Source organism: Danaus plexippus, chromosome 11 (assembly GCF_018135715.1).
Source record: "Danaus plexippus chromosome 11, MEX_DaPlex, whole genome shotgun sequence".
Lineage (NCBI taxonomy): Eukaryota > Metazoa > Arthropoda > Insecta > Lepidoptera > Nymphalidae > Danaus > Danaus plexippus.
Genome location: NC_083544.1, coordinates 694,040 through 721,825, shown reverse-complemented (window position 1 = coordinate 721,825; position 27,786 = coordinate 694,040). Strand labels below are relative to the sequence as shown.

Sequence of the window (27,786 nt, the reverse complement as noted above, 5' to 3'; positions counted from 1 at the left end):
TCTAGTTAATTACAAATGTAATCACAAGTCACTTTAACTTTCACATTGACCATCTCTATCTTACCACAGAGCGTCGAAAGTATATTACATTAAATTAATATTTTGTACAAAATAAACTATATCGAAAATTTTAAGATTTATTCGAAACGTAAACAAAAAAAAAACATTATTATTGTATGACATTTACGTAAGATAAATGATAAATATACGTTTCTTACAAACAAATATCATTATGTACTTACATGAAGAACACAAGCCAATCAAATATCTTAGATCATTTTCATATAATTATCTATATTTAAAGAAATTTAATACAAGTTAATACATAATGAGTCATCGCAAATGTTTTCGTCGCTCGTTCAAATCGCGATACCGTAGTAGTGTTATAGTCAGCTAAGCAAAAAGCTCCCAAGTTCTCGGGCTGTCAAACTTAAGCGGTGACAGAGAGAAGACGTGTGCGTTAAATATTGTATAAGTTAAAATGACGCCGAAATTTTTATTTGGATTGTCGGTGAGTGATATAATAAATAACTAACAATATAAATACACTCATATTGCTTGGAAATGTGATAATTTTTTTATCCTTGTCACAAAAAATTATGACATTTTTACCCATCTTCAATACAAAACACCTTTCATTATATTGAAAAGTATGCATGTAATAAGTGTTTGTGTGCGCTGATCGATAATTTTAAAATATTTTTTCGAACCTACTTTCTATCTACTTTCTAGTACTAAGAGAAAATTAATAAATTTACTAAAATACCTGAACAATTTGCATTGGTTTGCGAAAATTCATTTGTAAAAATATTTTTTGCATTATTATAGCATTCGCTTGTAAAAATAAGTTTTCGCGACTGATTTTATAGATAGTTCAAGCTAAAACTTCTTCCAAGCCTAGTTTTCGTCGGTAACTTTTGCTATTCTTTTTCAGGGATATGAATTATCTTGACATCAAATATTCATGTATTAAGTGGTTCAAAATATAGAATTTATTAGGCAAAATAAAAGACGCTCTAAATATGCTTGTATAAAATTTTTGTTGTTTTGTCTTCAAAACTTAGTATTCAATATGTGAATCGAATAAATTGAAACGCTCCGTTTCTAGACTACAGATTTCCACCTGACATTTCAGAGCATAAAGTTAAGGGAATAACGTCAAAATATTTTAAAATACATAACGAGGTTCTTTAATAATAAATTAATAAAGGAATATTGTATGTTCGTATATTAAAAAAAAATCAACGTTGTAATTTTTTTAGGATCTACTCACTCTCGTCGTTTGTTTCTCATGGGGGTTTGAAATTATTTAAAAAAAAATAATTTTATATACAAACAACACGAGCAAGTAAAGTGAGCGGTAAAAAATCATCACATTCCAAAAGAGATTTATTTGTAGGAACAGACTCTTTCTATTTTCGATTGCTATGAAACTAAGAATATTTATTATGCGGTATTTTTTTATATTTATTGTTATATTAAATTTATTATCATCAAATCAAAGTCATCAAAAAACACAAAAGCATTAAAAAGACTTGTATACATCGTGATATTGAGATCAAAAATTTATTCAAACAACTTTCTAATAAAGACCATATTATAAAACAAGAGTGACTTAATGTTACCTTGAAAATTGATTCCTTAATATTCGCTTTGTTTTGGATATAGAACAAACAACCTTATATCCGTACATTTGATAATGAATTCTATTTCAAAAGGTCAACGTTTATATCGCCTTGGAGAAATGTCAAACTTTCTAACATTCGTGCCACCGGGACAGTACTTACAGGCAAATTGTTAGTTACTTCAGTGAAATGGGAGTAACGAGATCTGTGGGAAATGTCTAGAATTAGATGACCCATTGAACCAGTTTGATCAGAAAAAAATCTGTGTGATATTGTGAATGAGAGAAAATATAATAATTATATGTTTGTCGGGAACTATAAAAGATGTTCCTTCTAAGAAAAATTTTAGTCCAACCAGCTGAGGTTGGAATTTGTGAATACAAATGGAATAAATAACTGCTTGAGCATCAGTGTCGTCAGTAACACAAACAAACGTGACAATTTTTTCATCAAAACCATTCAAATTCTTAAAATGTTCCTAAAAATAAGATTTGATAATGAAACCACTTATTTGATGAGTCAAAACAGCGTTGCCATGCTATAACGTGTTTCAAGTCCCACTAATATATACAAATAAATATACGAATGACTGTTTGTGTGTTATTCAGTAAGAAAATCAATTAAGTGTATTGAAATGAAATGTAAAGAACAGGAATTAACAAAAAAATCACTAGACGACCTTAATAGTATCTTAATATTTAAATAAATTTCTATTTAGGCTATTTCATATTTCATAAGTTAAGATAAAAGGATAATAGATTCCGTATTACTATAAAGGTCAATGCACTCTTTACTTAAAATGTTGGGTGATTTAAGTATTTTATTCACATTCCAAGGCTGATTCACATATCAAACACTTCTATAGCATATAGATTAATTATTTGGACACCTCCTTATATATCTTTACATATAAATAAGAATAACTTGCCACCTGATATATTTATTAAAACTCCGATAAATAAGTTATTTAAAAAAAAAATATTTAAAAAAAAGTATTATGAAGTCATCAATTAAGATTTTATTTAGAAACAGAAATTATTAAAAAATGTTATCTATTCGGTTCACACCTAAAGGATTTTATGCAAATTTTAACACATATATTTTGATGTGTTTATTTAGCCAACGAATTAAAATTTTTGCTCTCAATAAAATTATTGCAAGTCCATTTTAAAACTTACACAAACATATTCAATCTTTTCTCTCTTTAAGAGCAGCCAATTTTAAGTGTGAAAAACAAAAATATATGATTGCTTTAAATTTTTAAGTCATAGGTTAAATTGTCACCTCCTGTATGAGCAATACCACACAAAGCTTACTTTTAGATCGTCGCTAAATCTATCGCGTATCTGAATATAAATACTCGAAGCGTTTAATAAAATTTTTTAAGGCATCCTTTTTCCTTAATATTAAAGTTGAAATCGATTTTACGATAATAAAAATATTTACATTTATTTGATTGATTTATTTATTTAGATTTTACAATCGAATCTATTTTTATAATTTTATGAGAAAATTGTTTTACACTATAGAATCTCTCTTATTAAGATGCACGTTTGAATTGCGAATAAATAAAAGTCCCTTTTAATGCAACCTAAATAATAAAATAACAGGACTTTATTGTAAATTCATTTGTATTATAAAAAAATATTGCCTTCACTTGTCTGAAAGGTTTTTGAAACCACTTTTAAGTTACACGCCAACAATCTAATGCAATAATAAGTGCTTTTAAAGTCTTAATTGTTTTGTGACGCAGCAACATCGTGTAAGTTTAACGATATATCACGATTTAACTGAATTAAAATTGTTTAATAATATGTCAAGGTGATATAACAATTTGGTTTTTCATTCACAATTATATTTCTGAAACAAATTACAGCATAAACACGAATACGAAACGTAACACGAATTCGCGAAATTATTTAAAAAGCCAAAGTTATAAGATAAAATCAGAATCATTATAACATAAAGCGATCATTAGGAAAATACTATTTTGAACATATCATATATAATTGAACACTGCATCGAACTACCTACCTTTCGAAAAAAATCTTGAAATACAAATTAACGTAGAAATAAAAATGACATACTCGAATATTAATGACAATCACATAACAGTCAAAGTAGACAAAAGGCTCATACAAAAGCCAAAACCACTCAAACGCTTCAAGATGAACAAGCCTCTTTAATTACCAAGCGGTATCAACAGTTACTTGTCAGTCGTGATACTTCTGACATCTCCTTAGAAAAAATAATATCACAGTCTAATATACAGTTACAACATATTAAAGTAACATTTGTTTTGCTTGAGATTAATTACTAAGGCTATTATATTTAGTCGTATAGTGATTGTTATAAAAATAAAATAATAAGACACAAACGAGACTCGTGAAACTGTTGTCTATAAGTTTATTTTATACAAATATTCTTAATACCAGTAGCGTATTAATCTAAAAAGAATAATACGAAGCATCTCATTACTCTCCTCGCGCAAAATTAAAAGCGATCTTCCGTATTGAAAAATGTAAATTAATACGAGGATAAAGCAAAAAATAATATGTCAATAAAGTCGGTGAAATACTACACAATAAGTATAAAAGGCTTTACCTCCGTGGTACATTATACTTGCTAATTTTGTTTATAGTGTATTCTGGAACCATATATTAAAAAAAACATGATACCCTTTTAACTCCGACGCAATTGATAGAACCATAATTTAAATAATAAATTCGGGGATGTTAAAAAATAAATTACATCACACTCTGTAATCAAGTTGCATACTTATATGTAATATATTTTGATTGTATTTTTGTATGAATAATGTTATTTTCATCAAAACACGATATTTATATGCAATAATTACTATGGTGAGCTCCTGTAGGTAATGAAATAAAATCATTTATAAAAAACTAGTCAACTCAAGCTGATTATAAAACGCTCGAAGCGTATTATAATTTCTTCCTAGTAAAGGCGTTTTTTATCTAGCATTTATATGCTCTTGTCGGTGGACTTCTGACATTTTAAATCAGTCTGTGTTTAAGGGCGTCCACTATAGAGATACGACAAACATTAAAAGCGAACCTTTTTATATTATAAACTTGTTTCTAATATAAAATAATTTAATTTCGTTTGAGCTGAGACATTAGAGAGGAATCCTAAGAAGTTTCTACATGGAGATATATATTAACAAATGAGAAACTGTTTAAATACAAATCGTAACCCATCTGAACAACATCTTCTATACCAACGACTTATGTTTAGTCACCCTTACATTCCTTTATAGGGAACTTGATACACTTAAAAGATGTCCTTGACATATTAAACAGTCAAACTGATCATAAATGACGTATACGTTTGCTTTGGTCACTTAAAGAATAGATTAGTAACGATTTTTATAAGAAGGCTACAATGTTAATATTTAAATGAACATAAAAAAAATGTTTAATGTTGCTAGTTAAAAAAAATATTGCCAGTTAGTTTTAAACGGAAATAAAAGTTTCAAGTTTCATAAATCTGTTAAAAGAAAGAGACCAGCAGTGGATTAGCAACTTTCTTCATAGAAATGATGAGACAAGAACTTACAAGAGCCCTACATTCTCTATATAAGAATTTACAACTTACCTTACTTACGGTGAGATAGATACGAGAGAAATTATCAATATTTCTGTAATATTAAAAGAAATATAGGTGTTTAAATTGGCAGATTTTTTATTATCAATGATATTATAGTATAGCGAGACTCAGAATCATCTTCATGTACCTTTACACATAGTATCGCTCATTTTTGATACGGTAACGGTATTTCGCTATAAAAAACAACCCACTCACCGATGTTAATATTTACTTTTTAGTCTGCGCCACTTACACTGACACGGTCATCGCACTATTATGTTTTGTTGTCATGAGTTTATTATATTGAAAACGCAGAAAGACATATATATATATATATATATATATTAATCAAAAGGAAAAACAAATCCAATCACTGGCTTTTATAGATATTTCTATGTTCCAAGGCTCTGCTTCTTATCATTTTGGTTTAAATATAACACTAAGGCTGGCTTTACAGCAATTTTTAGCCTGACGCCCTAATGAAATATACTAATCCTTTATCTCTTATCAAATAATAATTTTTGTGTATATGAAGATCTCTTTGACACAATGCATAGATTCAAAAAACGCTACCCGAATACATACCAAGCGAAAATTAAGTCGTACACTCAGAACAAACTTTTAACTATATAAAACTTATAGCAACTAATGAGGATGAACATTTGATCTTTTAATAAATTTATCGCATATGAACAAAACTGGACTCAACAGGTGACATATGATAGTTTTTGTTTTGTTTTGCTTTAAATATGCCGGTTTTCACATTTCAGTTGTTATTGGCGTGCTGTCTTCTGAGAGTAGCGTCGCGGCCGTCTCCTAACGAGTAAGTATTACATCTCTGGCCAGTACAATATTAATTTTATTGCTACCAATGTAAAGAATTTAAAACACTCTTATCTTAAGACAGATGTATTTGTTACATACTAACTAAAGACCGTTTGTGGATTTAATAAGCCAAAAAAGATTACAATAATGAAAATTAAATGTTATCATCTTATTAAAGAATGTCCTTAAGTAGCGAAAATGTGTAAAAAATTATAAATTCCTACTTACAATTAAAAATGTATAGAAACTTTCTCTTGAAATTATTTAATTTAACAAATTTTGGTAATGAATTCCACACACGAAAAATTAATTTTCTTGTATTTCAAGAAAACAATGGATTCACAATATAAACAATATTTTTATTATTTCTAAAATATAAAATTGTAAATATTTGTGTTTATTTTAATATGTACTTACAAAAAAAAACGGATTTTATTTGCATTAGTAGTATAACTTAATTTATTATGAAGATGGAAGAGCTTATAAAATAAATTGGTTAATATTAAATGCAACTTTAATCTGTTCACAAAATGTTATCATTTAAAAAACTGTACCATAAAAGCACTTTCGTAGTTCGCTTTGAAGAGCAGTCCGCACTTAACTAACATAACGTTAATCCAAGAGGACAGTTACTTACTTCTTATAGGGGTCGGGTGCAAAGGTTCAGGTATGCTCTTTACCTTATTTCACTGCTTTTACTGTTATTATTCTAACATGCTTTGTAGATAAAATAAAATATTAAAACAAGATCCCATACTGAATGGTATTTAATTTCAGGTCGTTAGATATCTCTGAAGACGAACCGGACTCAAAACTAGCCAGAGCTATTTTAGAGCGAGTGGATGGACCTGTTTACTATCAAGCAGATACAGAAAAATATTTAAACAAAGATACCACTTTAGATATAGTGGAAAAGATCAAAGCTATAAATAACGGTTTAACTAAACCTAGAAGAGAACAAATAAATTTAAATTTACCATATGCTGAAAAAAGTCAAGGCATCGATCAAGAATTACTAAAAAAACTCCAAGATATTATTGCTTCAGGGAAGATTAAATCAAATTCGCTTAACCTGCCAGAAGATAACAAAATTAGCAGCGATGATCATCAAATCATTAATTCAAGAGCTTTAAAATTCAATCCAGAAATGTTAATGGGGAACGGAATACAGATGATGCCATTTCCTTACATTATAAATTTGCCAGTCGTCGTTGCACCTAATAGCGATCTTCTTAACAAAATTGCTGTAAATAATAATTTTAAATCAGTTTTACCAAACGATGCATATACCACTCGACAGCAATCGTCTTTTCTAGGTCTTCCATTTTTGCAGAATTTTAATTTTGAATGGCCGTTAACACAGAGTTTATTTCCTTTATTAATAAAAAATCCATTTATTGCGTTCTCACAAGGAGGTGGATGGGAAAATTTTATCGAATACGGACAAAGCGCTGATGTGTGTAATAGAAAACAAAAGTCCGGACATAGCAGGCATTTATCAGACGAATTAGATTTCGACCAGGAATTAAATGATAGCGATGGAATTATGGATACTTCTTTAGAGCCCAAAATCAATGCTAGAAAATCACGAGCACTTAAAAAGCGCACAATTGCAGATAAATCACCAAGCCAAGAAATTGAGGAAAGCAATTCAGGTAAAAAAATATACGTCACCAATCAAACTCCTACAAGAAGGACTACTAAAAAACCAAATAATGTTGAAAGGATTCAAGATTCTAAAAATGATGATTCTGGAGGAGACTTGCGTTTTCCATTTGGTGATTTTAATTGGTTTGGAGATAAGAAACCGGCTGTTCCTCTTCCTCCCGGTTTTTTCATTAATAGATTGAGAGTACGGAAAGGCGGAGTGGCTATTGCTGGTCCTGGAGGTGTTGCGACTGCGGGCAGAGGTGGAACAGCAATTGTCGGTCCAGGAGGACTAGCTTATACTCAACCTGGAGGCTTAGCTGTAGCTGGCCCTCATGCAAGAATTGTAGCTCTTCCTGAAACAACTGATATTAATGATGTCTTGTCAAGTCTGCAAGAAAATGACAGTTCAGTACCTGCAGCATCGCAACCAATAAGAGAAGGAAAATTAGTCGCTACTGGTCCCGTTATTTACTATCACCCCACTGAACAACCATCCCAATCATGATCATAGTATGCTAATATATTATTAACGCATTAAATTTTTTGCCTGTTAGATTTAACGAGTACATAAAGAAGATTTTCCAACCAAGGCATCTAGAAGATGGTCAGGATGTTTACAATTACGACGGAGTAAACTTTGTCGGACATACTTTATCCAATTCAACATTCCTCCTTCATATAAGCCCTAGAGCATTTGCTATTAGTGGTAACAAAGGTGTTGCCATATCGAATCCTTTATCAAGTGTAATTGTAAGGCCTGGACATGTAGGTTCTATAGTGCATAAGCCTCAAGCTGTAGCGATAGTTGGACCCGGGGGGGTAGCTCACGCAGAATCAGAATTAAACGTTTTTGAGTATGCCAATTAAACGTTTATATAAAAATATAACTTAAAAAGCAAATTTATTTTTTTAACTAATCTCCGATGTGATGTAGAAAAATAATTTCGATAACTTTTGAAGCTATTTTTCGACATAGTAACAATGAAAATGATAACATATTTTTTAATTATATTTTGTGTAAATAACAAGTTGTATTATGAATAAAGAAAAGAGTATTCAAAATAGTTTTTCCTTTAAGCCTTTTAGTGTCGTTTATTAATTTACAATTTCGTTATAATGACGAATAGAAGAAGCAACTTGATGAAATCTCACCAATACATAGAACGAGCACCCTATATTATGTTGGTAAGGCAATTAGGACCAAATATAGTTTACAAATAAAACTGATTCCTATTTTATTTTATTTTTTATTTAGGCTTTATGTTTACAAAATATTATTAAAATACTTTGTCATGATTATTTCTTAATTATTGATTAATTTCATACCTTTTATAACACTACTAATTAACTTAATTAAAATCATATGTAAAGTATTTTACGTCATGACACAATTTTAAATATAACCCGGTATTTTCTTTTTATCATTGTCTTACAGAATTCAGCTTTATTATAAAAAATGTGAAAGCTTGAGTTAAGCAATAAATTCTCTCTTCAAAAATATACTCTTTCTTTTGAATTCATATTGAGGCAATAACGCAATTAATACCGATATAAATATATTTACTTTTTATTATTTATTTATAGTGATGCTACACAATACATACCATTCTACGGTGGTGCGAAAGGTCAATACTTAGAAGTTAAAAAGGATACCAGAGGCACTGTATTGAGCGAGAAAGTTGTCGCGGAAAAGAGCATAAGTCCCGAACATATCAACAAAAACAATAATGACAACGTTTTATCTAAAATACTAGCAGTTAACTTAGAAAATCTCAGAACTTTATCGGGCAGTCTCATAAAATTGCAAAACTTAGGAAGAAAAACTGGATCCTTAGGTACACAAGAAAAAGCTAAATTTAAAAGTGATTTACTGAACTTGGGCGAAGCAGCCTCAAACACGATTAAGTTAATAGATGAGGTCGCTGACGATATTGATGTCCTTTTCAAAAAAAACACAACCATTTTAAGGAACAAACAGGAAGACGACTATTATGATGATGTAAGTTGCTTTGAAATTATTATATGTCTCATTGCGTATATCTTATTGCTTATTTATTATTAAAACGCTACTTGCAGGTCGGTGAGGAAGGGATAGGAATTGACAGCGCTTCTGAATCGGAAGGAAGTAACATGGACAAAAGTCTAGTAGCTGAAGCAAAGCCAGTTGGTAAGAAATTTGATGACCTTATAGAAAGTTTAATCTGATAGGTTTAGCCGAAAATAATACAGGATTCATTGGTTAACTATGATTTATTTATAATACAGTAACACAGCATAAAATTTGATACAAGAGAGAGAGAGAGTATTAAACGACCAAACAATGACAGATCGCGGTTTAGATAGTGGCTCCAACTAGTGAGCTATTTACACAATAGTAACAATTTACATTGTTTGTTTTATACTAGTTCATTAAATATTTCTACAGGTTTAGCAGTGATAGCAGAGAGTGGTATAGCAGCATCTCGTCCCATGGGAACAGCTGTAGCAACCAGTGGAGTAGCGATTGCACGACCAATAGGAACAGCCATAGCTGGTATTGATCCGAGCTTGCTAGGAATAGATTTCAACGCCCATAATGGCAGAAAACTCAGAATTAAAGGAAGAACCTACTGAAATAGACAGTATATGTAGTGAACAGCAATACACAAATGAATACAAGTCATAGATTTTATAAAGAAAAGAAATTCTTCAGAAACAAAAAATGAAAGAAAGACACGAACTTTGTTTAAATAATTATGATATATTTTTTTGTATCAAACAAAATGCACATTATTGTAACATCATAAAAAATGAAAATATATATTTTTTATCATAAACACTAGTTTATTGTACCTATATAGGTATATAAATTTGACTTAACATATTTTTTTTAGACATGAAATCTCTCAGAATGCCATAGATTCACCGTGCGAATGCCGGGTCCATCTTGTTGTAGGAAAAAGACTTGCAACCTAGATGTGTAGGTTTAAAGAACCCCTATGCAACGCGTGTTAAGCACTCACCTCCACCGTCCAAGCTTCTCTCTCTAGCTAACCAAATTTGAAGCTAATCTGATAGACGCACGTTCCAAGAATAATGATGTTAGTACTAGACAGGCCCAAGTCTTTTAGTAGGTTGTAGAGAGATTTGGTTGTTATACCTCTCGCTCCTACTTCTATCGCATACAAATTTACAACGAACCTATTCTTAGTAAGTTCGTTAGTGAGCTGACCTTGATGACATGGTCTTTGGGGATGTTGGTTTTCCAATGGACCGTGAGCTTTATTAGGACAAAGCACTTTAAATAAAAATTATGTCTGGTCTGGCCGCCAACTCACAAATGTCCTCTGGGCTTTTATATTGCTTCTTCACACATATCATCTATAAAAAAAAATATTTAAAGTGTAAAATAAACAAAAAAATAGTTTGCTCCATAGTAATTTATTTGCTTGTTTCTAAAAATTTTGATATTTAATATAATAAAGAAACAACAGCTCCGTAAAATAAATAATAAGGTTTGATAAATTAAAAAAATTAACGCCTGATAAAAATACTTTGCTATTCTCACTAAAATTGTAATAAAAATAATTATTACATATTATTGATATTTTTTTATATTCCTTTTTTTATTGTAAAATAAAAAACCAAGTAGTTAAGGTCGTATAACAGAAAAATAAGATTTAGGAAAAACAATCGGAAAACTCTTAATATATCAGTTTTCAAAACTAGTGGAACTTTTTGGTTTGATTTCGTTTTTTCGAAAAAATAATTGGAATTCATTTTAAAAAATAGACCTTTAATCCTACTATGGTAGTATTATTAAATATTATAATAAGAAAAGGCTCGGGCTGTATATAGTCCGTATAAAATGTAATAAATCATGCGCCATAGTTATGATGTGCATGATTTATATTTATGTGTGTTAACAGCAGCACTTCTATTTATTTTTATAACGATAATATTAAGATATATTCAATTCATTATTTTGTAAAATGTCACTTTCCTATCAATATACTATTAAAAAAACATTTACATTTTAGTAAGATTAGGTTGCCCTCAAGTAAATACAAAATTGTGTAAGCACAACTACACTTATAATTCCCGCGGCATATAAAAACGGCTATACTATGTTAGCAGTAAGTTTTTCTAACGAGAGTCTTGCTTTTCACTAGGTTACACACAATAAATTCCATAATCTTATAATATCAAACACATATAATAGCAATTTTTAAATTGCGTTGCAGTTTGATCTGCTTGTAGGTTGTTAGCATATAAATTACTATGCCACGTGTTGTACTAAAGCGACATTTGTATAAAGTAATGCGTCACTTTCATCGCATATCTGGTTTTCCCTTAAATCGATCGCAGCTTGCAAATATTATGTTGTTTGTACACATATTTTCAACGATTCCAATATTACATATGATTAAGGACTTAGTTATCATTAACGCAAGCATATTATAAGTAAGTTTACGTGTAAAAATGGAACTATTAATACGATAGTTTAAAAAATATATATTTATATCTATTTTCAAGCAAACAAGGAACAAGATTTTTTAATATTCTTAACTCTGATTGGTGTTTTTTTACTTAGGATTTTTATATTCGTTTACTGTGAATGAATCTTCTCTATCAGTTTTAAATTATAAAATTATAAAAACAAAAGTGATTAGAAATTGGATTGGTAATAAATTTATTTAACGTTAATGTGTATTATATAGCAAGCTAGCAATAGAATAAACCCTGGAGTACATGAGAGGCTATATGGGTAGGAAGATTCCAGAAGAACCTCTATGTTCTTGGCAAAAAAATATTACTCCAACGGCATAAACTAGATCTAGAATATGGAAACTTCGATAGAAAAGCTTTGTGAAGGAAAAAAATCGTATGTATATATTAAAAGTACGATCATGACGTTAACCATATAATTATAATAAATAATTTTTATAATCAATATTTTTATATGAAAATCGAAATAATGTTCCTGATACAAGGAAAGTTATAACACTAAAGATCAAGATATTTTGGTTTTGGTTTCAGTCATTTCAAATGTTTTCGCATATGACGAGCTCTGTTTGTTTTTTGATGAATAATACAGGTTCAAGGAAACGACTGGTTCTGGAAACAGATAAGCGATGTCATTGTAGTGGTCAAAACTTTGAACTCAATGCGTATTCACACGATTCACTTATACACCTACATTTGGCTATTACTTTTTAAGAATAAAGGTCATAGGAAAGTACCGATTTTATTTGATGATTTATATATTTATTAAAGTTAATACAAATAGTCAAGTGAAATAAATATTTAGATTGTATAAAGGATTTTTTTTTGTACTAATTTTTGCCCACGACTTTATCTATATAACTATCTAATTATGCCATAGAATTAAATAGTGGGCTCAGAGAAAGTTATACAAACTGTGTTAAAATAACAGATTTGGTATCAAACCAGTAGCGACATCTATATTCCTTCACATGACTACATGTAAAATACAACAGTTGGGCAGTGATTCTTAGGGAGCTGCATGAATCCCAGAAAAATTGTTTCCCAACCTGTTGTTTAAACCATATTAGTGTAAATTTTCATCAAAATTTGTTTTTTGCGTGAGAGAGCAACTATCAACCAAAAATGTTTTGCATTTATAATATTTGTAGGATGGCAGTAAAAAATAAAGTCTTACTGCAAATCGTACAGTCATAATAGAATTAACTTATTTTTGTAAACCAATTTTTTTTACCGAATTCGGAATTATATGTAAGTATTTTTCTTTTGTTATTGCGGTAGCCCTAAGCTAATCACAACAAAAGCATTTCTTAACAAAGGATATATTAAAAAAAGTATTGAAACATCATATCTAAGACAATAATGTCCTTCCGAACCGACGTGGATATCCGTATGTTTATATCTATCTAACAAATACTTCTATAGTACGTAAGATCCTAAACAAAATAATAAATAAGAAACGATATAATAAATCTATCTTTTTAACTTCCTATTGACAGCATTATTTATGACCGAGCTGGAAACGTGCCAAATACTCATATATTGAATACGGCTTAGATACAATTAGTCATTAATCGAACAATAGACATAATATTTCCCGTAATAAATTTTTAAATTCCTTTATATTTAAGAAGTATTTTTTTATTGGTGTTTAAATATCCTCGTTTCAAAAGGCTGGTTTTTAAACTTTCTAAATCTTAAATATATATCCCCTAACAAATTGTTGTAATTACGCATCACTTGGCTATTATATCAATTAAATTTACACCATATCTTTCCCAACTCAATAATAAAGTCATTTATAATATTATACGATAAGGGACAGCGAAATATTGCAATGATAAAAAACAAAAAACCCTTCCTCAATGATCATGAAAAGTCACTTCCGTATACAGTAAGTCATGAAAAGGGTTTGAAATGGGAGAGTGAAGTGTCGACAACCCCGTAGCTACATATAAAGCGCCGAGCGCTCGACACACGCATTACCCTGCCGACGCCTGCGCAAGTGTTTTCCTTGGTGTTGTAACAATGACGGCGTTTTTCGTAAGTCTGTTTTACCATTAAATATATATATTATCAACTAAAATTATACATAAAACTTTTTTCACAACATTTATTTGAAAGTTAAAGATTTGTTACATAAAAATAAACTCTGATGTGAGGTAATACATAACCATCTCATAGGAATATCATCTCTAAAAATATTTTATTTAATGGTGTAAAAATATATTAAAAATAAATTTTTACAGCATTAAACACAAAACAGTGTCATAACGGTCTTATACATCAGCAATGATGAGAAAAATGATTTTAATTTTGTAATCTGTACATAAGTAGTATTTTCGTTCGTTAAAAACCTTTAAAATGTTTAACTATTTTTCCTCTGTTTCTTTGTTGATCTAACCAAACGTTATTTGATAAACGCTTCTACCGCTATCACAAGGACAAGTTATAACGACGAAATTTCCTATCTATTTTCAAAATAAAGACTTTTTCTAGCTTTTGTATTTGAATTGTTTTTTCGTCTTACAAATAGGATAATCGAATGCTTCATAGATATTTTTATCATAATGTACAGTTAGCAACAGAGGACTTGTAATAAGTAATTAATCATCAGAAAGAATATGCTTGAAGCTATTAAAATATTAAACTCTGAAACTTTACTATTTTAAATACGACTTCCTGCGAAATAAGATTAAATAAATAAAAAAAAAATTAAAAACTAATCAAAATATATTGAATTTATACAAAAAATTGCTTGTTCACGCAAACGATTGGAAATCATCCCAAACTTATTGTCAAATCTGTAAGTCCAGTTGTCTTAATAAAGATTTTTGTTGTCTGATAAAGATTTTTAGAAACATATCTGTCCATATATATAGGCAAAAGTGCTCAAACCGTGTACATTACGTAATACATCGGCTGTGAACGAGGTCACGAAACCCCCTGCAATTGAGTTATGATGGTTCTGGTGATGCAAGGGGTTTCGGCCACAGCAAACTGACTGTGACGGTTGTACAATCGTTGACGGAACGCCCCCTTCATACTTATTACCAATATAGCAAATCCCCTAAAATTAAAAAGACTATCAACATGTACTTTGTTTCTAAGAATGGTTCGTTCTTTATATGATTAATTTTCTAATTTAGTATTTTAAGTGAAGTATTTGTTTTTGGCTAGCGTAGTTATAGTAACTTTGGAATTTTCATATGTTTATATGAAAGCAGATATATGGTTTAAAAATTTACAACAAGTATCAAATACTCTGTTATAATAACTCCGAATTCATCTAAAGTGGAATTCAAATGCAAAAACCATACGGAACACATGTTGATGAAGATCACATTTTACAAGTAATAGAAATATTTTTAACTAAAAACGTACAATGATCCTTCGCACGGCTGTTTATTTAGGGTGAATGACCCTTTAATGTCACTCTTCGTCCAAACGAAATGTCAAAGAAACTTCAAATAATACAAAATAACCGTTACACTTACATCTCTAAACATTTCCATGCTTTGTATTCAAAACTGGACATAATCTTTGGACATCAAGGATCTTCAGTTATAAAAATACTACTGATATATTTACTGGAAATCAGAGAAATTCCTTTATGTTTTTGAGACAACGTCACAGAAATAATTTTAATCGAATTTATATTGAAACATCCACAGCGAACACAAAAATTAAGAACAAAAAAAACCTTACTTGCATCTGATAACAAGTCTTTGAACTTAAATTTCTCATTTTAATTTCATGTTAGCATTTAATACTTTTCCCTCTTAATACTTATTGTTTATATATTTCATTGGAAATTCTATTAATTTATTGTAATAATCTAACTATTATCTTGGGATCTCAAAGCCAATGCGGTTATGTCACTTTAGTTCGTCCAATGACAACTGGGTGAAGGTTGACAGCATCACACACATACTAATATACGGATATCATAATACGTACATCTTCATGCAAGAGGATGTTCAGTCCTTTGAAATACACCCAATTTATTGGTAATTGGAAATACGTCATTAATACAGTTAAGGATACGCCTATATTTATTTACTAGAAGAGTAACGTTTAGAAAAACTTAATCTATTTAAATTTCGAATCGATAATTTTCTATATCATTTCCTAAATATGTGAAAGCTATTGTCGTATACAGTTTTTTGTATATTTCAGTACACTCATATCCATTCAACATTCTCTAAATGAACTTAATTTTAAATCGCCATTTACACGTGATGTCCGACAACAGATAGCGAATCTTTTGTTGAATATATACAATAGCACAATGTTATCTCACCTATGAATATTCCAGTGTCATTGTGACCGCACAACTTTAAAAACAAAGGAGAATAGTGAATGTTAACGTTAATTAAAATATCTTCCTTCCGCATTGTGGTGACCACGTTTTTTCCACTTTGAGTCGACTGGGATGGACATTAGCGTAAACATGAGTTAGTAAGTTGTAATTTAATTAACTCTATAAGAAACTAGGTGACGACATAATTTGAAAAAAAAAATCATTCATTCATTCCTGAGCTTTAAATTGAACTTTTAAAATGTAATCCGTATATATATATAATAATTTATCATTTATTATGTGTAAACTGTTTCATCATTTATTTATTTTATTCATCTATTATTATAAAATATTTACCCACATTACACGTTCCTGCTAATTTCTCTTATCTATTCTAGGGTTTACAAGAAGATGAACTCGTAGAGTTATTTAATAGTACAACCGTTAATAAGTAACTCTTACTTTGTGGGAAGGTGACGATATCTGTAAAAATAACATCAAACACATAAGATTATCGTTAATACTTGCAAATGTATTCCAACCATTACGTATAGAACTAACTTAGGAGGAATTCCAATTAAATATTTTATTCAATTAATGATTTGTTGTGATAATGTCCCTATTTATCTTCTGAGTTCTCTGAAGGAGATCAGTAAGTACCTCCTATATAAGTGTTTTTTATAAATGTTGCAGTAACAAGGAATACCTAATACTTACACATTGTAAGTCGTAACAATTTTTTATACTTTGTGTTTATAATAAGGATTCCCGGTAAATCCTTCGCGTAAAGCCGCTATGTGTATTTTTTACTGACCAGTTTCATTACTGCCTTTTACTATCATATCTTTCACCCGTTTATATCAATAATATAATATAACATGTTTATTTAATACCTACAAGACTAGATTGTTATATGTCATGACGTATTGTATAAGTATTTTAAAACTTGCAATTATCTAGTATGTTAATGCGATCTAGTTGTTGAATTATATCATGTCACTGGATAACATAGGAGTAGAGTCATTATTTAGCTATGGTACTGAATATTCAATTAATAAATATTCTTCTTACACTACTGGCTTTATTTCAAATGAAAGAATCAATAGTTATATTGTAATACTAAGTATAGGATGACTTTATTTGACCCCAAAATCTGATTCCGATTCGCGAGTCAGAATGTTTCATAATCATACATTTTCCGTGTGTCGGCCTCAGTGAGGTAGCATTGAAGGTAATGACAGGCATCCTTAGAATGACAACGATCGAATCTCTACTCGGCGTTATATAGTGTATACGCTATAAATATGTTAAAGTAATGTTTTTTTCATATACTGATAACATTCCAAACTTGAAATCTATGGAATATTAATATCATAATCCCAAACTGATCTATACATATTGTAACCCACCGCGTCTGTCTGTCTGTCTATTCGCAATAAACAGAAAAAGTACTGCACCAATTGTCAAGCGGTTTTCACCGCTAAATAGCGTGACTCGAGAAAGGTTTCAATATATAATTCGTTAAGGTTTTGTATTGATTTGTGTGTACATCAACGATATTTGTTGAAGATGTCGGGAAAAAATGAGCCGTCTATCAGCTTTTAATGAAAACGCTGCCAAAACCCTTTGAGATATAACAAAACAATGTATGGTGGAATTGTGTATTTTATATAGGTCTACAGAAAAGTCCGCGATGACTTAGGCTAACATTCTATATCCATTTTACACTTTTAAAAATTGGCATTCCTGAAGCGTTTATTGGAAAGCTATTTACATAAATACGGTACTGAGGCTTATGAAAATAAATAACTTTCTTTTTCAAGCCTACATCAGTATCTGTAATTTACTTTTTAAATCATTTAATTCGGGCGTAGCATTTGAAAGTTATCATAATATAAGTTTAATAATTCTCAAAATTAAATAGATTATTTTATATTTTTTGTACGTGCCCCGCGAAGCCGGGGCTGGTACCTAACATTATTATAAAATATCACAACTTAAAGACATTAACTTCATTAATCAGATATTCGCTCATATATTAATAGCTGAATCAAAACAATTATTCTTCCAGTACATGGCGATCGCCACGTTCATATCCGCGACGGCTTGTCTCCCGATGTCACATCCGTATTCCAATTCCGATCAAATGGAACATCTGAATCCGTAAGCGTTATCCAAATATGAATCATTATCTAAACTACATTTAACCCGTCACTTATTTTGTAAGTAATATAAATATCTTTTCAGCTTGGACTATTATTTACGGAATCAAGACGCTTCAAATTTTTATCAACCACAGCAACAAGGTATATTATCTCTTATTTAGCGGTAGGCTGTTCTTCAAATCTTAAGTTTCTTTGTTAATGGTGTGATACAAAAATTGACAGACGCTTCGAATGGTTCACCAGCTCGCCTCGAGACCTTGGAGCCTGACAGTGAAGTGGAACTCATTCCCGGCGCACAACCTCCACAACAACCACCGCAGCAGGTATAAAGGAAATAGTTAACTTTGAAACCAATAAAAGCTATTTACTATTAAACGAAACTGGTCAGGGTTTGTTCTTCAACTATTTTTAACTTCAACTGTATATTTACCAAATAAAAGCGAGTTTGTTATCCATAAGAGCTTGGAAGATTTTATAGATTTTTCAGTTTTAGTCCAATTCCATAATTCATTTCCAATATTAATTTATTTCTTAAAGTTACATAATACTCAGAATAACTCTCAAGGGTTCATCCACTTACCACGTATACACTCTACCTACCTAGGTAACACTGAAAATATTTAGAAAATGGAAAATAGCTTAATTTTAGGAATCCATCTGGTACTAAGATTCCTGACGCCTGAATAACAATGCCTAGGCTTGAACGTATCTGCTGATAGGTCACTGTCTTATCTTCCTCTACCATGCGTCGCTCAGCACTGATGTTATCTTCAGTATTCGCTGTTAAAGAACGTCCCTCACGCGGATCATCATTGAGCTTGCTACGTCCACGCTTGAACTCATTAAAGCAATTGTAAATAGTGGCAAGAGATGGGGCTTCAGAAATGCTAATCTCAGCCTATCATAGCCTTGTTGTTGAATAATATTCATATCATTGGCCGAAAATTTTCTCGCATTAGGTACATTTTCACGTGTAACGAATTTTAGATTTTCCGCCAATTCACAAAAACAAATGACAAATGAATGAAATTTACTACCAACTACAACTGAGGTTACCAAAGAGTTCTTAAATTGAAATTTAAAAAAAAAATCATAAACAAAGTTTCTAACTGGCCCATTCTAAACATTTTCAGTGTTACCCACGTATTAACAAATAAATATTTTATGTTAGATAGAATTTACTCTTTTAATTATAAGATTTATTAATAAAAATATCGAATTCAACTCTTTTTTATTATATTATAACTACATAATCCCGACGTTTCGGCTCCCTTACAGCAATCGTGGTCATGGGTAGACGAGACACAAATGTCCGTGTTCCCGATTTGAAAAACTCAGTTTAATTTGTAACGATATGCTGTCAAAATGATTTCAATTTCACGAATTTTCACTGATTTTTACCAGTGTTTGATTACGACATTTATTATTTCGATCTTTATACTTCCTTTAATGATATTTTTACATAGTAATCGGATGCAATTATAATATGATAAGTCTATTTAAAGGTGCCCGTGTCTCCAAATGTTCCCGGATTGATGCCAGGACAGAGAGTGTTCATTGTTCACATGCCGGTACCAGGACTAAGGTTCGTGTATAAAAATTTTGAAATATTTTATTTCGATACTTTTGCTAGGTATATTCTTATATTTTGATTTAACTGTTAATTGCCGTTTAAACTTACCAATAACTATATTCTATAATATTAATAAATGACATGAAGAAATAAATTACAGATAATTTTTTTACGCAATTACTCGCATGTAAAAATATTATGGTATCATTACAACAAATAAACATGCATTTTGAATTTTACTACCAGTGTTAGTAACATTAGAAAAGTTATTTTACTTATAACAAGCAATTATTACAACCATAAATGATATAAAGAATATATCTAGAGCAATGAAATATATCCTATGTTACGAATATCTTTGCGTGAACATTTTATACCAGATGAACCAAACGTAGTTTTCCTCAACACACGAAAATGTTCAAACAAAACATCAAACTACAATAATGTTTAACAAAATTCTACCGGTAGGTCCCTACCACAATTTCCTGTGGAAAACTTATTTTATTACAAAATCAATGATTGCAGGGCGTAAACTGATGTCGGACAGTTAAATTGCTATCCGCTGGCAACAGGCGCTTAATTATACAAAGCTTACTTAGCGCGGATAATTGTCGGAACCGTTATAAGGGAAATGTAATACTTTAACTTACAACATATGATGCATCGTATACTAAGTTTACAGAGAGCAATAGAACATAATGTAACAGATTTGTGAACAGCAAGTTGATTCTATCCTTTAACAATTTTAGCCATCTCATTTTTTTTTAAAGAAGACTTAGTTCTCATATGAAATTACTTTAATTCACAATTTTTGTCAAAAATAATCCTAATCTCGAATTAAAAGACAGACACAATTGGTGTCAGAGTGAAACCCATAAGCCGAATAACCTCTTTACACTCTCCTCGCCCACTATGACATTGCTTCCAAAAATGATATGGGTTCATTATTATATAAAAAATATATTATAATATATATATGTATAAAACTTTTTAATACCAAAATTTATACACACATTTTACGTACATGTAATATATAAAATATATACTCTCCGCCATTTTTTATCATTTTTTTAGTATTAAAAAAAAATGCAAATAGTTTGAAAGGGTACGTTGTTTACAGGCCGGGATCAATCGGAGGCTATCAGCCTGTGTACATAGTCGGGGCAGCTCCGCAAGGAAACAACGCCTATCCTGGTAACGGTGAGACATCCAAAAAACCTTAGAAATACATTTTTGGTCAATACTTAAGAATGTCGGCAATAACTGTCTCTCAGTACCAATTAAAATTTAATACCAATGAATAATAAATGTAATTCTGTAAAGGGATTATAAAAGCTTAAAATATCCAAAAGCAATTAGTATTATTCACCCAAACATAATTTGAATACCTTCGTTTTATATCCTCAATACCAAAATGAAAGTTATCAAGCCAGGTTTTCTCATTATAAATAACATTTCAGGTTATCAAAGTACACTGCTGCTGGGTCCACAAGTAATCAACTATCCTCAAGCTCAAGCGAGTCCTAATTACGTGTTCGGTGTCCCAGGATCTGGGCCTTACGTCGCGTATCAGAACCCTGGATTATACCAGTGAGTTTATAGCATTTTAGAAAACCAATTTTCTATTGCAATTCGGAAAAACATTTGGAGATATGTGAACCCCGGGTGTAATTCAGGGTGAGAGTTACCAACAATTTACACTCATGTTCCACATTTCTTGATGAACCCCATAACGTATTTCCTAGGAAAAAATTTCCGTTAACAACTTAATAACTAACATGGGATCCTTAACTTAATTTATAGGCAAATTCAACCAGCTCAGGGAAGTCCAAGCCTGCGTCTGGCTCAACTAATCTCACTCCAGGATCAGACACAGCCTATCGTCGTAGGATCAAATGGTGAGAATAGTATATATAAGTTTTTTATTTGTTATCGAGGTTAAAAATAATGGCCCCTACTATGTTCTGCTGCAAAACTAGAATTGATTTGTAAATTTTAATGCATAACTCAAAATAGTCCCGATGAATGCTGTCAAGATAATATCCTGAGATTCTAATTAAAATCCCTTCAAATCCTGGCCTGAACCTATAGAAGTCGTGCAAAACGTACCAAAAATTCCATCAAAAAATAATTTAGTTTTATTTTTATTCCCAGCCCCCAAAGCTGAACTGAAAAGCCAAGCTAATGCCGAAGTAAAGGAACCCGCTGCGGAAAACCAAAATAGTTCACAAAAATCGCAATCATGAATATCTACATCAAAATAAATCACGTGTTTAACTAACATTAATGTAAAATTAATTTTAATAAATAGTGATTAAACTGTAGCAAAATTTCCTATCGTAATACACATCCTTATAACATTAACATACTATAAAATAGACAATAATTTGTTTGCTGTCTTTTGTCTTTATATTCGTCCTACTTTACTGTAGTGAAAGTACAAGCTGATAAAATGGTTCCATTCTGTATGAATCCAGATATTATTAACACATTTTGTGCTAAATTATATTTTATTTTTCAATTATGAAATCAGACAAATATTGTAACACAAAAAGTTCTTGCATGGTGTAGGTACATAGATGTTTTCTATGCTTATTAAAACTATTTTTTTATAAATTTCTGTAAAAACGATTAAAATAAAAGTTCCAAAACAATAACGTAAACTTAAAAAAAATTGGTTGGAAATGGAACTTGTGAAGAATGAACTGAATAATCGCTTATCTTTTACGTTTTAATTCTCCCTCTAATAATATTTATTGCGAAATATTCCTACTTTTATGCGGAAGTACCAGACGAAACTTCTTAGCATTCAATGGAGTCACCATGGGGCTGTTGGGTCCATCACGTTGCTGGCAGATTAACTTCAACAGTGCCTAGGATTTGCGACACAGGTATAGATTTAAGAGGCCCTTATCTAACATGCGTCAAACGCTCACCTCCATGCCACCGTCCATGCTCCTCTCTCTACCTAACCAAATCTGAAAAAAAAAACTACTTGGGCCGTCTTCGAAGTAAGTTCCAACAAAGAATTGATGTTAGTTCTGGACAGGCCCAAGTCTTTAGTAGGTTGTAGAGAGATTTAGCTGATAGGTATAGCTCTCGCTCCCACAATAAACATGTATGATATTTACGTATCGGAATTACTAACTAATATAATATCTAAATAGTTATATATCTAAATAGTTCGTAGGCATAACCGCGGATAACACCATATATATACATAGATACGTATAATACAGATTATCCTTGTATTATTATAATTCACAATATTCTATTTTATATCTGAACAAATCTATGCAAAAGCTTTAAAATATGCAAATATGCAAGAGCGATAAAAAGCTGGAAAACGCTTTCTAAACTAGATTCTAGGTTGTAACGGGCTGAGCCTACATAAGTTACAAAAATTACCATTCAGAGCAATTAGTATTAGGTACTAATAAAATAAAATTATTATACTTGTTTGCTACGTCATTTCAAAATTTCGGTACACAGTGAAAATATGCCACGTATGTACATGTGATGGATATGTACATATATTTTCATTTATAATACAAAAATAACATTTGACAAATATCTATCAGACTATCTCAGACAAAACTTCAATATGATTTGACGAGAAAAAACTGTTGAAGAAAACTTTTCGTTACGTAAAAGAAATATTAAAGCAAATTTATCTTATAAAAAAATAAAATTCAATTGAATAGGAATTAAATGCAACTGTATAGTAGTTCTTGCTGGTTACAAATGATTTAAATAAGGCATAAATTAACACACGTAAGAACTAGCCTCATCATATAGATGGGTACCGTTACCCTCGGCTGGACCTGTATGCACTTGACTTCCTGTACCTTATCTGATATAAGGAAGTGATAAAACAGACAAACCTTTAATAGTAACTATCTTTATTTGGAAAAATATAAGTCGAGTATTGATGTAATTTACTTCTATTAATATAAAAAAAACTCTAACAAAAGTTGAATACTAATAATTATAATGTATCGTTATAATTTATATTATTTAATTGTTTTTTTTTTAAGTAAAAATAAAAACCCAGATGTTCTGTAAAGTATTCTAGAAATTTAAACACTATTTTAAAAGCGAAATCCATTTTCAAAATAATTTTTTTTATATATATATTAATTGATTGCTATAGTGGGGCCATAAATTCTTACAACATTATTTATAAGTTTTCTCTCTAAAACCATAAAAACACAAGTAACTAAAGCTTAATCCTCAATCGCTAATGTCTTTCCATTTATTAAAATTTCACCTTTTACATTTAATTGCAATAGAGAGGACTGTTAGCTCTCACTTATTAACAACACTTTTAATGAATGGGCATAAAAAATCTTTATAATTTCCGGTCAATTTGTGAAAAAACAATATGAGAAATCCCAGTAACCGCATTTTGTTATTACAACCACTTACGGCTGACCTTGATAGTGCATCATTATCAACTATAGCTGTAAATTCAATTACACTATCACCTCATGTACCCGTCATTACACCGCCTTTGAACTCTTATAGATGATCTGTTACTGAATCGACTGTAGGCCGACTGCATACGAACAAAAGATCTTTATTGACATTACAATGTTGCTTTTTCTATCAACCAAATTACGAAGAACTATTTAATGTATTCACTTCTTATAAACAGCGCTCCTAATCTGCTTTAAATCAGATTGCAAGGGATCAGTTTGAATTGGTCGGCATTAACGATGACTCAGAGATAGTACGTGCGCTTTCGAAACGAAAGGTGTTGAGAGAACGCTGCAATTACCAACTTACATAGCGCGACGGGGCAGTTATGATCTTTTTGCTGAAGACCCGTTATCTGGGTTTAGATGCGCGGCAAAAACGCAACGAGCGCAGTGTAGGGGCCATCTCCGTTCAAGTCGGACGCTGAAGAATCAGGATGTATTCTCGTGTAGTGATCGCCTTAGTTGCTATAGCCTGCATGTATCAGGCAACAGCTAAGCCGGTCAGGAGAACTCTTAACTTCAACATGTTCGTGCTGAAGCCGCAAGCGGGGGAACCTGAGAGATCCATTCTAACCACGGACGGCATCTCCAGATTTGGCCCTCTCTTAGAGTATTTAGTACAGCAGGTTCAAGGGCTGATGTCAGTGCGTCTGCCAGCCGATGTCGAAGTCAACGACAAAAGCAAAGTGCCAGAAGCCAATGCATTGGAGAACGAGGTCGAAACCATGCCGGAATCCAAAAAACCAGGAGTTATCGTCCGACCTTCCCAAACGAAGCCTGGAACATACGAAGTTGAGATAGACGTCATAGTTGATGACGACCAGCCGAATAATATTAAGTAATTGTCCAATTAAATTTAAAAAAAAAGTGATATATTTTGCATTTTACAAGTGTGCTTGTTTATTTATTTTGACTTAGTTTAATAAAATTTCTGTGTTGTGATTGTGATATTTTATTACCTTTACATCAAATATGTCCGATAGCTTTCATCTAAACGAAAATTAAAGATTTATTGAAACTTTATTTAATGAAAGTAGGTACAAATAATATTCATCACATTGTACATTATTTATTGGCTCAATATTTATACTATTTAAACTCAAAAACATACATCTACTAATATTCGGACACAAAATATAAATAAAAAAAATTAAGTCCCTATTAACGCTTGGACATTAAAAATGTTTTAAGAGCATATACATATAAAACAATCATATATTTCGATTAGATGATGGTGTTATCTATTTAGTGTTTTTTATAAAATACTTTTTTACTTGGTAATTTCAAATAGCAAATATAAAAGACTCACAACATTTAAAAGAAAACGAAATTCAATTATTTAAACGACTGAAAATGTACGTGTTTGACAAAGTATTTAACTAATCTCTAAAATTTACGAGATTTTAATGTTTGTCCTACAAACTAACAGTTAAACCACTATTTAGTAAGGTTATAGCCGATTAACCTCAATAATGCTTGTAAAAAAATACTACAATACTATGAGAGCCTATTGGTTTTCTTTTCAGAATTAAAAAAACATTCTATTATAAAAAATGAAATAAATGGTCCAAAAAAAATATTAATTATACTGAAGCGATGTTTATTTAAAACATCGTTGTTTTATTTTAAGTATATAACATAACAAAACAGTCTATAATATTATTATATACTTAAAAAAAAACTACATAAAATGCATTATATTTGAAACACACATATCAATAACGTCTGCAAAAACATGACATCGTAACAAATATAAGATGCATAATGATATGAAAACATTGAAAAGAATGTATAATAAGTACCCACATACTAAAGATCACAGCCTTCTATGAGACGGTTTATTAGCTAGCTCTGAGACGAACGAACCTGTAGCACAATCTGACACATCAAGTTAATATAAGAGATCAAACTCATCGAGAACCCGTGGTAAGATTTGAAGCAATAAAAAAGTTACAAAACAGACAGCAAAAAGAAAGCCAATGGCAAGGTCACGAGTCCTGTCACTAGGTCAGTAAGTGATGGCAATACATGAATAATAATGAATCTGGAGTCCACGTTTTGACTTCCTGACAAGAAAACAGTCGGAACACAGAGCGTATTCAAGAAGGTGTTATACTGTGTGAAATTTGTGTCTCATAAAAAAAACTTACAAAAATAAATAAATATTTTGATGAGTATAAATATTTAAAATAAAGTGAAGTTATTAAGTGTGGATATGGAATACAGAAACCACTGTATTTTGTTGCTATTGCTGTTGCTGCAAATATCAATGATATCAGGAGCACCTCTGCTGCACTGGTTGCAGTCAAACCAGATAACTCCCATACAACAGCAGCTGTTGGAACTACAGGCGATGCAGCAATACTATCCGATATCACCTCTTAGCATGGACACGTTGTAAGCAATAAATATTTTTTTTCATTATATTTTCTTTATTTAAATAGAATATTTCTCAATCAAAATAATTCCACAGGACTAACCAACCCCAGCCAATAATAATCATCCTACCCGAGGAACAAACAAAATCAGATGCGAACGTAGATCCAAAAAACGGCCATCAATATGATCAACAACTGAAGGCAAAAACTAAAGACGAAGACGATTCAGTTGTAATAGATGCTGAGCCTATACCAACCATCGATGGCAGAAAAGCCATAATAATGCTACCAAATGGGAGATTTTCTATAGGAGACTTTATTTCAGCTATACCATTTCTCCCTATAGAAATTAACGTCCCAGATACAATATCCTGGATAGGAAGTGGAATATCAGGCATCATATCTGGCATCGGACAAAGATTACCTTTCCGAAGACCCACTCCCAACACTGTCAGCGATATTTTAGCCGAAGCTAACATGGATGATATGAAAACAAACGCTCAATATAACCCAGTAATTGTCAAACCTTTAGTTATGCTACCGTTCGGTGGCAAAAGACTGATATTTCCAACTCAATTTTGAACATGAGTAGGAGTATATTATGTAAGTAATATATGAACCTGCACCTATTTCTTTAAAAAACTGCTATATTTTTCTTGCCTTCAAACATATTTATGATATTCCCAGACAAT

At 30.9% G+C, this 27,786-nt stretch overlaps 3 protein-coding genes across 3 annotated transcripts; all 3 read left to right on the top strand.

Moving 5' to 3' along the window:
- Window positions 1-382: 382 nt before the first annotated feature.
- LOC116765718 (uncharacterized) lies at window positions 383-10,515 on the top strand. Its single transcript, XM_061521879.1, has 7 exons — window positions 383-511; window positions 6,005-6,057; window positions 6,837-8,202; window positions 8,235-8,548; window positions 9,303-9,708; window positions 9,786-9,876; window positions 10,135-10,515. Exons 1-7 carry the CDS (start codon window positions 482-484, stop codon window positions 10,320-10,322), a joined length of 2,448 nt encoding a protein of 815 aa, XP_061377863.1. The 5' UTR covers window positions 383-481; the 3' UTR covers window positions 10,323-10,515.
- A 3,573-nt stretch (window positions 10,516-14,088) lies between these two features.
- LOC116765982 (uncharacterized) lies at window positions 14,089-22,565 on the top strand. Its single transcript, XM_032655635.2, has 9 exons — window positions 14,089-14,237; window positions 18,569-18,660; window positions 18,745-18,803; window positions 18,885-18,985; window positions 20,168-20,247; window positions 21,356-21,435; window positions 21,696-21,825; window positions 22,039-22,133; window positions 22,390-22,565. Exons 1-9 carry the CDS (start codon window positions 14,223-14,225, stop codon window positions 22,479-22,481), a joined length of 744 nt encoding a protein of 247 aa, XP_032511526.2. The 5' UTR covers window positions 14,089-14,222; the 3' UTR covers window positions 22,482-22,565.
- A 4,181-nt stretch (window positions 22,566-26,746) lies between these two features.
- LOC116765857 (uncharacterized) lies at window positions 26,747-27,734 on the top strand. Its single transcript, XM_032655480.2, has 2 exons — window positions 26,747-27,113; window positions 27,190-27,734. Exons 1-2 carry the CDS (start codon window positions 26,932-26,934, stop codon window positions 27,674-27,676), a joined length of 669 nt encoding a protein of 222 aa, XP_032511371.2. The 5' UTR covers window positions 26,747-26,931; the 3' UTR covers window positions 27,677-27,734.
- Window positions 27,735-27,786: the final 52 nt, after the last annotated feature.